This window comes from Cyprinodon variegatus, unplaced genomic scaffold (assembly GCF_000732505.1).
Source record: "Cyprinodon variegatus isolate N-32 unplaced genomic scaffold, C_variegatus-1.0 Scaffold432, whole genome shotgun sequence".
NCBI lineage: Eukaryota > Metazoa > Chordata > Actinopteri > Cyprinodontiformes > Cyprinodontidae > Cyprinodon > Cyprinodon variegatus.
Window position 1 is genome coordinate 485,405 of NW_015150885.1, and position 12,310 is coordinate 497,714.

The following is a 12,310-nucleotide window of genomic DNA, read 5'->3' on the forward strand; positions in this document are numbered from 1 at the left end:
TGCTTGCAGGGTGTCCCTCTGCTCCCTGGGAACAGCCTCTTGAACTCATACGCCCCCAGAGCCAGAGAGCAGACATGTCAGACGTGACCTTTTTTTTTTTGTTGTTTCTAGAGCATGTCTCCCTCACAGCTACACGCCTGCAACCAGGGGGCAGATGGGGATGGTGACTCATGCCGCCCTCCCCGCTTTCCTTTTTCATCTAGACATTTGACACAGGGATTTAAAGGATATCAAAAAAGGCTGTTGTGTCGCTGCTGAATCTATAAGCCTCCGAGCTGCAGGTTCACAGAGCTGAGGATGCGTAGCAGTGAGTCAGCACCGATTTAATTCATACACCTACGCTGAGATGCAAAGGGGTTTGCTTTCAAGCTGATTTTAGCCTTTTTCCCTCCCTTTGCAAATTAATTATCCCATGTCACTGCATTGAGATCCTCAAGAGTTTTCCTTGCTTTTAACTTTGCGAGGACTTTTAGTGGAAAAGTGGAGCAAATTTAACAACATGAAACGGCACAATCAGGCTGAACTCTGTACACATCTGGTAGTTTATTCTCATTAAACCCCCTTACTAGTCATCAGGGGTATTGTACTTCATGTGCCTATATGTTACCACCAGTGCAAATGATCCTGCGGCAGACTGAGTGATGCCACAGGGACCATGGCTTCTAATGAACCCCACTGAGACTCCTGTCATCATCAGGTCCTCCACCGCTCATCAGGACCTGACTTATAAGATTGGATAAAGCTGCATCGATATAAACCAGCCCCAGTCCACACATTCAAGTTCCTCATTGACCAGCTTACATAATGTAACTAACTACCAGAGGAGGATGATGACAGCAGAGGGTAAGAAAGCCAGTAGTCTATGGAAAATATTTTTCTGATGCATTAGCATTAGAGAACTGTCTATTAGATTGTAAGAATATCAAATAAGGAAAAGAGTTGAAATAAAAAATAGATTTTCCATTTTAAATTACCTACATGCATGTAACATTCAAATTACCTAATTTATAGAAGTAATCACTCACAAGTAATAAGTCATGTTTCTTAATTGGTCATGGTTAAACTTGAATAATCATTAATTTCATTATTTATTTAGAGTGTTCATAATTGCTAAGGTAGGGTGGATTTTACTTACACACCTGGTAAAAAACATAAAGTGTGACCAAAAAGGAAGAAATCTGTAAGGTAAATACTAGTGTTGCACAGATACAGATACCAGTATCGGTTGGGGCCCCGATCCAGTTCTAAAATGGTGGTATTGGTATCAACAAATAGGGTACAGATATCATTTTGAGAGCCAAACGTTTATTTAACTATTGTCACCCATTCCAGGTAGGCAATAAAAAGTTCTACTGGATTAATTTTGTATAAGTCTTTTTCCTGCTTCACAAAGGTAGGCAGCAGCTTGAAAAGCCATGATGGCAATTATTTTACATCCAAGTAGTATGCAGTTCTTCATATACACACACACACACACACATCAATTTCAAAAAGATAGTATCAGTATCGGCCAATACTGCACAACCAGGTATCAGGGCCAAAAAATGGCATCAGTGCAACACCTTCAAAACACAAGCTGACTCTCACCCTCCGGCTGTCTCCATTTTCATGAAATCACCAAATACACTGCTTCTGAAGGCTGAACAAAGTCTAAGATCTCTCATGCCCCCCCCCCCCCAACATATATTCACATCTTAAAGTTGTAGTGGAGGATGTTCTTTTTCAGGCTTGATAATCAATATAAGTGGTTCTCCTAATTGTCAATTCATTCTGGTGATATGTTTTTATGTAAGGACGTCCTACGTGCTCGTCCCCATTTTCACTTACCTGTGGTGAGCTTGACATAGTGGAAAAAATTGCAAATCTTTTTTTGGAACGCAAGCTTGTATGAGCGATGCAAACAGCAACTTTTAAACAGAGTGGGCACGAGGAGAAATGGGCTTGTGCACACTCTTATATACAGGGCTGTGTATGTGCATTATTTTTTTTTTTTAAGTGGAGAGGGAAATATCCTCTTCTATACCTTTAAATATTAGCTAACAAAGCACAATCGCTCCCCTGTGCAGTTTGGCTGCTCATAAAACCACTTCATCTTAACTTTTAATCATCGTGCTCTGCCTCCCATTACCTCTCCCTAATCGCAGAAAGCAGGCATTTGTTTACGGTTCCGGCACAGCCTGGTTAGATAGCTGCTTCCTGGAGGAGGCAGCTCTTACATAGATGTTCTCAGCTGGTTTTCACAGGACAGGGATGAGCGTCTCCTCAGACAGCAGTAGCCAGCGAGATTACCAAGAGATGCATTGATCAAGCGAAATATTATATAAAAAGCTCTAAAAATAGATTTTGCATCATTTAGGCCGTTTTACACTTAGACTACCTTTTTGTTGGTCAGACATAAATTTCAAATAAGTAGTTTAAGCTTGTGGCCTAATGTGAATATATATGAAAAAGCTCAAAGGTAATGAATACATCTGCAAGACTGTGGTATAATAAGAGTCCTTCCATGAGAAGGAAACACACAAAGATGATTTATTTAAAGGTGTCCAGTCATTCACTTCATTTTACTACACATAAAAGCTGTCAGAGCTCCACTCCGGTGTTGAACTCACTTTTATTGTTCAGTTGTCAAATGTAACAGTGTCACCAATCATTAAGGGGCAGAGAGTAAATGGTCACATAAAAAAATAGAAAATCAACAATGTACGTGGCCTCATGGCAGGAATGTTCCCTGTTCAAACATAAAGGTAGAGTCTGAACAGCGTCCAGACTCAGATGTGTTTGATTTGCACATTTCTACAGGATCTAACTATCTCAAACAGAAACAGTCCTTTTCTTATTTTGTTTTCTAGCCATGCAAACCATCCATGTGTTGAGTCAGTGTCTTTGAATGAGCTGGCACTTTCAATATAAAATATTCAAACTACTGGTTGACATGAATCTGAATCCCCTCAGCACGAAAAGAGAAGCGCAAGGAAGCCAGAACTCCCCAGAGCTTCTCTTCACACTGATAACGGAGGAGGGAAAGAGAAGTTTGCATCTTCACCTTGAGCATCACTCACACTTGACAGAAGTTTGTGGAGATAGTCTTTGGTGGAATTTCAAAGAATGAAAAATACTCTACGTCCCATCAGTATGAAGCATTTAGCTATACTACTACACAGCAATCTGCTGTTAGTCTCCAAGAGAGGAGAAAAGAAAACATCACATGATATGTGAAGGACTGCTATGTGAGGAGGTGGATGACTGCACCGCTGTTTGTAAGAAAGACACCCACTTACCCATTTTCCCCTCCATTACTGTTTTGATCAGCTGAAAAAATACAACCAAATGGAGGTGCCTTCAGGTCACCTCTGTATTTCAGCCCTGTGATGAGTAGAAAAAGCTCCTGAAGCCTAATAGACAAACTGAAATGAGGGACAGATGTTGCATCAGCGACTCTAATACTGTAAATATCTGAAATGCCTGGTTCCCAAAAAAATCTTTATTGGATTAATGTGGATTAAAGTCATAAGAAAAAAAAGGATGTCTGCCTTAAGATTGCAAAGTTAAACTCCTCTGTACTAACAAAAATAAAATAACATAACATAAGATGAGGGTGTGTTCTATTTTGTCATTAGTCAAACTCTCTTGCAGCATAATCTTTGTTTTTTCATTCAACGTGTAAGCATTACTCACTTGTCATCATTAGTTATCTTGTCTAAGGGTTTTAATGCTCCACTGAACTGATATTAATTACGTTCATGAATTTGTCCTAAATGTAGCTGGCATGTCTGTGCATGTGTGTGTGTCTAAGAGCGTCTCTGTCTCCTGCAACTCAGGGGACCCCAAGGGGGTTATTGTATATTGCACGAGGAACAGCAGGGGTCATCCTTGTCTGGCTGGGCGGCATAGTCCATCTGTCGAACAATTTCAGCGAACAGTTCGTCTACCATGGTTTTGCTTTTGGCCGAGGTTTCCATGAACGGGCAGCCCCACTCCTCGGCCAGGGCCTGGCCCTCACCCGAAGATACCTCCCTCTCGCTTTCAAGGTCCACTTTGTTCCCCACCAGGATCACAGGGACCTTCTCATACCTGAGGATGCACACACACAGAAAAAAAAATAACAATTTGTAGCAATGCAATAAGTGTTATTTTTTATTTTTTTGTAGAAACATAAAACTTTGCATTTAACAGGCCTGGAACCTGCATAAATAGACCCAGAAAATATGTTTTATTGCAGCCAGATAATCAAACAGTTCCCCAACAGAAAGCTTTACAAATTTCTTAACATATTCCTACAATAAATGTGAGTGGTAGCAAAATAAACTTGTTTCCTTATCCAACCTTGTTAGTCCTAATTATTTTAAACTGTTTTGTTAGGAATCCAGTTTGTGTGGCCTGTTTGTGTGTCTCCGTTTTCCACCACCAGGAGGTGCCCTGTCTTCGCTGTCCCTCCCTGCACACCTGCGGCTCTTTGGATCACTATCTGGAGGAGTATTTGAGCAGTGGACTGTCACTACCTCGACGCCAGAGTGTGGGCCAGTTTTGGGTACTCTAGCCAAGCTGAGTTTAGCTGAGTCTAACCTAGCTTTGCTTCTCTGAGTCTAACGAATTTTTCTCCTTGCTCCCCGGCAGGAAGCTTTCCTGTGTTACTGGATACATTTACCTTCTCTCCCCTGGAAGGAAAATAGCGAGTTACACTGAGCAGGGAAAACCTCCACATGTTCTGTTCAAGTACCCATGGGAAATCCAAGTGACAGTCCGCTCCATGTCTAACCTGTCCGCCCTCCAACTGTGCACCCTTTTCTGGATTACAACACAGTCTGGATTCAAGGACTAACAAGGCCCCCCTCAAACGAGAGTTCTCAACCTAGCAAAAAATCTCAGAGCTTCCATGATTCCCACAGATCCTGAACTAACCACTGAACTTCCCTTCTCAATTCCAGTTCCAGGTCACCGGCTTACTGACTCCCAGATCCAACTCCTTCGACTCCTTCAATAAACCAGTTAAACTTTTGCCTTGTTCTCTGAGATGTTATCTCTGCAATTGGGTCAGAATTGTAAACGGATCATAACACTCTTTACTTAACTGTAAACATAAGAAAGTTAATGAGAAGCAATTATATTGTAGCTGTTTCTTGACAGGACATTCAGTTAGGTCGCTAATTTTATGTTTTTCCCATTTTTAAGAGAAATTGGCTACGGTCTATTTATACCTAAGATATACATGATGTCATAGATTAGTAATCACATGTATCTAGAAACTCTGTTCAGCTTGGAAACAAAAACAACAGGCAATTAGGTTTTATTTCATGGATAACAAAAAAAAACAAAAACAATAAGAGACACACAGGTTTTAAAACAGATATAATGATCAGGGTCATTTTCTTTTTTAGAGCTGAAGCTTTTTTAGAGCTGAAGGGAGAGAAGTCTACTCTTAATTGAAAGCTTGCATTTCACTTTATTACTAAAGTAGCTGTTATTAAAGAGAAAAAAGGTTTACAAAAAATGAAAATAAAAAACATTATGTAAATTGATAAAGCTTGACAAAGTATGCATGAAAATAATATTGACTTGTAAGGAGTGAATCAAACATAACCCAATGCATAACACGTGAAGTATGAAGAAAACAAACTTCTCATGTGAACCAAGTGGAAACGATAATACTGACTTGGTAAGTGAAGCATGAGTAAAACTAAACAGATACTTTGAATAATCAAATGAGCAAGGCATGAGATAAAGAAATAATCCCCCCCAAAAAACAGTGAAAACCAGAAACAAACGCCTCAAAATCAAGAAAAAAAAGCCCACAGAAATCGGATCCACCATACTTTCCTCCTACACCTAAGCATGGCCAGTATTTCTTTTGCAGGTGTTAATACTAGAGAAAAATAGTCAGCACTCTAAGGAATCAGTAGAAGGTAATTAAGAGAAACAATGTTTTTAAAACATTCTTTCCAAGTAGAAACAGTCTTTGTAGGAGGACAGCAGACTGCAGCATATAACCAACTGATCTGTGAGCCAAGACAGCAGCAAGTGCCCATGATCCTTTGCATGCTGTGAAGCCACGTTACTTAATTGTCATACAAAGAAGACAGTTAATAAATGGCACCAGAGGGAACAGAGATGCAGTTTTAATAAAGTCATCTCTGCATCAGGATTGAAAATGAGGAACATGGCAGCTCTGCAAGACATTTTGTACACATCAGAGCGAATAAAGCCACAATGATCAGAGCGAGCACACATCAGGAGTATTCACAGCCTCTAAACAACATGTTATTCCTTTCATCCATCACTGCGCACAAAGCAGCGGCTGGATCTGTCGTTCACTTAAATAAACCTTAAACTCTCATTAACATCAATATGTTTTACACATTCTGCTACCACCTTATGAAATATGCATGCTGTTTATTTATTAGCAGACAGAAAAAAAAACACTCATTTGCTGGAGCAACAAAGAATATGTCTAGTTCTGTGTGGAAGCGGGAGAATGCCGCAGCTTTAATGTCATTCCAGGTCGGGCGTCTTTCAAAGGTTAGAGCTGCAAGTTTCGGCGTTAAATAAGCTTGAACTCTCAGACTTTGATCTACTCATGAATACATTATCCTGTGAACTTTATTCTTAACTATCAGTCTCTGTCCCATGGATCAGCTCACCAGCCGGAGACCAACCACCAGGAATCAGGGGTTGAACTCGGAGCTTGACCGAAAGCATGACAGAAATCCAATTTCAGCTCAGAGCCTACTTGGACATTGGGTGAGTGAACCCAGATCTCATAAATACTTCAGACCTCTTTCATTGGTGGAAGGTGTCACCATTAAACCCTTTCCTTATTTCATCTTAAAATAAATCAGAACAGATTACAAATATCGAGCAGGAGGATGTTTTAAAGATCTTTTAAAGCTGTTTTCATGTGGGGGAACAGTGGAAATAGATTTAAATGCATGTTTTTAGGCCTCTTCACATTCATAAGCCCAAACTTTAATGAATTTTATAGGGCTTTTAAGGAATAGACCAATATGAGATAGTGTGTCACTGGGAAGAAAAAGGAAAGGGACAAAGACAACATGTTAGGGATAAAGATCTAAAGAATTTCAAAATAAAGTTAGATTATAAAACATCTAAAGCTTACATCTTCTCAGAGAACGATGTACAATCCAAAAACTAAAGATTATAACACAACTTTAAGTTTTCTGGTCAGATAAGAATAAAATAGCCAGAGGAAATATTTTGGTGATATCTGTGGAGATCATTTCTGCAGCAGGGGAAGGAGAAATTGATGGAAAGAGGGATGTAGCCAATACAGGACACCTGCTGGAGGCTGCAGAGGCTTGTTATTCAACTAATAACAAGGAGAGTTGGACTGCAACCATAAGAATGCATGAAGAGCAACCATGCTAGAACTTCCCAGCTACAGTCCAGACCGCATTCAAAATCACATTGTGTGATGGGACTAGGAAACCACTGTTCTCTATTGTACAAAAAAACGAATTACATGACATCTCCCATTTCTAGACTTTTAACAAAAAAACAAACAAAAAAAGAATATATTAGTGGTAATTATGACCCATTTGTCTTGCTCTATCTCATATAATCCCTGAAAAATGCTTTTAATTCCTGGTGGTAATCTAAGAAAATGTGTAAACATAAGATTAAAGATTCTCTACTAGGGAAGAAAAGCAATGTCTTTTTTTGTTCAAATCTAAAAAAGGTTAAAAGTGTCACCTTGTAACCGCCTACAGTAGAATTCTGTTTTACAAAAACCCACCATCAATTAGCTGACATGCTATAAGCCATGTTTATAAGCCCTTTTTTGTAGAAACACTTCAGAAGATCTTAAAAAGAAATTAATAAAATGTATTAAGTTGACAGAGCTTAAATAAAAAAAGTCCCAAAATACCAATTATTTAAGAATTATTGGCATTATATTTCTGCAAAACAACTAGGATTTGGAACTAATTTGTATATTTTATAAACGATGTCCTTCGGGAATTATTGTAAATCATAATATTTCTGCAGGAACCTTTTTTTCTGCATACAAACCAACAAACACATTAAGATAAAAAGAATGTAAAGTCATCGCTTTCAAGAGAGTAATTCTCTTCACTGAAATCTCAGTGCTGCACCTGTCACAACTGCCTGCGTGTCAAATGTTTAATTTTCATGCAAGTTTAGGTCAGCTTCACCTGAATTAGCATTACTTTGCTTGCATTTTTTTTAATAATAGCTGGTTTGTGTTTAATAAGAATATGTTTATCTTACAATGTGAAACAGCTTTGAAAAACATGTTAACTGGTTTTCACACTGTGGAGGCTTAAAATTGGCTTAATTACAGAACTATTGCCTCCTAAGGACACATTAACATGTGTGTGCTGTAAAGGTCTCAAGTGATTGGAAATACAAACACTTGGTTTATTCCAGGATTAAAAATGACTTGTTGAAAGGACAGCATCTAGAAATAAGTCAGGAACATTTTTTCAACTTAATAATTTAGTTTCAGCTCAGCTTATCTAGAGAAATCAGTCTACTTTGTGCGAAAAAAAAAAAAAATGTTTATTATAATTTTTGATTCCATAGAAAAACCATGGGGTCTAAAATCTAGAAGAGCTTAAATTGACTAATTGTCAATCAGGATGGTGGAAAGACAACTTTTGTTAAAATTCATCTAAGGTAGTATTTTCTTCTTTGAATTGAGAAATTTATCCTAATTTTTAATGTAAAGATTCTGTCATTTTCCAGATCTAACTTTCCCTTTATGGGGCCAAACTAATGAAGGTGAAATTGTCTCGTTAACCTTCACTTTTGAAGATGTTCTGCGTGAAATGTTCCTCCCAATGCCTTTAGTGTGGCCACACCAGCGTTTAGTGCTGTCTGGATGTAAGAGGGTTGCCTAGTACCAGAATGAAGGGCGTATTTAACTTGCTAACTTCACTTCTAAAGCTGTCCTTGTAAATTTGCTACATACAGGTTTCTCACTGGATTCTGTTCCCACAGATTCCCCTTGGGATGGACTGTAACTGCTCCAACAAAATGAGCTTGGAGGTCAAAAACACCATGTAATCTCCATTTGCTCTCAACAAGGTACCTGCCCTCATTTTGTGCAATTGTATGCATTTTATTTTAATGAATATTTTTAGAAACAACTTTGGACTGTCATTTGATTGAAGATCAAATCATGGTCAAACAGTTAACTCTACTCACATATGTAATAAATGCAGCCATAGGAGAGAGGGATATTAATAATATAATTCATATAAACAATGTATATTAGTTAGTGGTTACAATGTTTCATTTGAACCAAAACTACATAAATCAACACTTTTAATTCCACTTAAAGACAATCATCAGAGGCGCACACATTGTGGATGGGGCAGCGTATGAATTAAATGCAGCAAGGGATCTATTTCAGATCATTAGTTTAAAGCAAAGAAAAAAAACATTAAAATAAATATATTTGTATCCCACTTTAAAAATGATCATTGGAAGCTTTGCACATATGGGACTCATTTTAAATGGGAAAACAGAGAGAGTTGCTACTCTCTCTCTGACTGCAGGTAGGGCGTCCTGTTTAGTCGGACTGCAGGTCACTATTTTGGAGGAGCTCATAGTAGCCCTCACTTGGGAGAAAACAGTAAACTCAGAGCAATTTCTGCTTTCATTTCGTCACCAAACTTTCCAACAACACAGGCCATATCTCTATATTTAATACTAGTCACTATTTTGAAGTCGCTAGAGGTGTGTGACAAGAAAGTCGCTAATTATAGCCGTTATAGCGATGTAAAAAAATAATCAACTTACAATATATCAGTGATCAGTGGTTTTTAAGTTCTAAAAAGCAGTTAAACATCCAGAAAACCATAAAAGCACTGAAACCTTACATTGCTTTAAAGCTACAGTGTGTAATTTTCAGCGACATCTAACATCCAGACTGCAGACCGCAGCAACATGAACATCTCCCCCCCACCGCTTCTCCCCCCCAACAGTACGGCGAGCGTTACGGGACAAAATGTCTTCCACGACGTCCGCATCACCTACCTTCTCAAGTGATGAGGTTTGTTTACATAGATAATTTTACAGATAGTATTTCATTAGTCTGTGTGTTCATTACCGTTTCAGTTCATCTCTCTCAACTTGCCGTAGTTACTTTCGAGCGTAATCGGCGATCTCTCAATCACTAGTTTGTTGGCTCTGCGCTGCCGTAGCGCAAAGATGTCTGCCTCCATGGCTGCGAGACCCGCTCCTATGTAATTATAAATAACGAATTCTAAGGCAACGCAAATATTAAGATTAAGAGGCTGAGCTCGTTTACCTTCTAAAACTTTCCACCCTGCTTTCAACAGCGAGTGTAACCAGATATTACAACGATAGAAATCCTAAAAGCAGGACACCCAAATAATCAGCTAACACTTATATAGTTTATTTTATTTTTTAATATCTAAATATAGCATTCAGTAAAAATGATTCATTTGATATATATTGTGCAGCTTTAACAGGGTTTATACACGAATGACTAACTCTAATTTAATGATTTTTAATGCTCTTTTAATGCCCTTATAAATAATTTTAATGCCATCAACAAATACCCATGACTCCCATATATACACGGAAAATTCCTTCATCGTTTTCGATGGCAGGCTGCAATTCCTCAATTTCCAGCCGCTTTTGTTGAAATTAGCATTTCCCCCATTCTCTAGCCTTTTTCTCCACAGCGAGCTTCTTTTCCGAGCATACGGCTTTAAGATCAACCGGAAGCAGTTCCGCGCAAATATGTTGCGATATATTTGCAAATATGTATATTGTTTAATAAATTGTTTTTATAAACTTTTTTTTTTCCTAAATAAGGCATTTTAAATGCCAAAATCATCGCATTTAATGAATTTTAATGCCAAGTCAATATTTAATGACTTTTAATGACCCACGGAAACCCTGTTCAATATGAGCTATATAAAAGGAATAAAACAGGAGTGCATATGTCGATGCAAAGCTTACCTAGCGTTAATGTCCTACAGTAGCAAGCTTTGCTGAATTAGTTGGCCTATGCAGTAATTTTCACATGCAACTTATTTAGACAGCACTCAGTAACATTAACACATTGTAAACACATAAAGAGAGAGTGCATATATATAGTCATAATAACAGATGAGAAAACCAATGGTCTCTGGGTGTGGCATGGTGGCTGCCAGGAATACTAAGGATCCAAGGCAGGGGCCAGAGGGTGTTAACCACTCTATCCCTGGAATGGACTGCGTTTTATCTGTCAGAGCGAGGCTACTCCGTCCTATGGCATATAAAAACAATGAAAAACAGATGAATAACAACGGCTGGTTGTGTTTGGGCTAGTAAAACATTTCACACTTTAGCTTCCAGCTTATGAGCCAGATGCCAAACGGCAGAGAAACACTTAGACTGCAAACACCCAGACACTTATCTATAATGCATGATGCAGACCATCTCACGCAGGCCTTGCTGATGAGGAGTAGAGCCTAGAGACATTAGCACTTCTGGCCTAAATCCTGGTCAACATCATCAGCACGAATAAAGGGGAAAATAATTCTTATCAAGCCCAATCAGGTTTTACTGGAAACACTTACTGACAAGGATAAAAGGTTTCATTTTTTTCAGGCAGGCATTGATTAGAAGCTGCTGAGAGCCTCTAAGGGGTTTCCTAAAGCTTATTAAAACAAATTCCCTGCATCTCCCTTAATCACTTTAAACTCTGATGACAAACACTGACCACGAAATGCCAAACTGGGTGGAACAAACATACGCTTAACTTGAAAGGCTGCATGTATAGTATATCCTTAAATGTGATGAAGAAGAGTAAAACCTCCAGCAAGCTCAAAGCCCCGTGTGGGTAATCGCCCTGTCTGGATTGAGCTCATGCTCTAACAAAGTAAATCACCCAATAAATCTGAACTACAACCCTGAATCAGAATCAGAATCAAGTTTATTGCTAAGTAGGTTTGCACTTACAAGGAATTTGACTTGGTGTTGTTGGTGCAGACAAAAAACAAAGAATATTAACAACACAGAATATGACTGTGTATCTGTTCACACTGAAAAGGATGGTAGAAGAAAATGAGATCTAAATAATTCAAACTCTTCATGATTGTTATCGTCAGAAAACAGGGCCTTCGTCTTAACAAAGACATTATTAGATATGCATGTTTAAAAGTCTGACCAAGTCAGACAATCACATGGAAGCAACTTTTTCACTTGTTTAGTTGTTATGTTAAGAAAGACAAAATATCCTTAAAGAGGCAGTTGTCTGGTCATACACACGCCGCGTTGTTTTAAAAAAGTATAAATATAAAAAATATAACTGCGGATG

The 12,310-nt window shown here is 38.5% G+C and overlaps 1 protein-coding gene across 1 annotated transcript in view; it reads right to left on the bottom strand.

Annotated features, from left to right (window-relative positions):
• Nucleotides 1-2,613: 2,613 nt before the first annotated feature.
• Nucleotides 2,614-12,310, bottom strand: part of LOC107093558 (ras-related protein Rap-2a) — a 30,691-nt gene continuing 20,994 nt past the window's right edge. Inside the window, exon 2 of the mRNA XM_015388692.1 lies at nt 2,614-4,071. Coding sequence (XP_015244178.1) covers nt 3,834-4,071 — 238 coding nt within the window. The 3' untranslated portion in view covers nt 2,614-3,833. The remainder of the gene's footprint in view (nt 4,072-12,310) is intronic.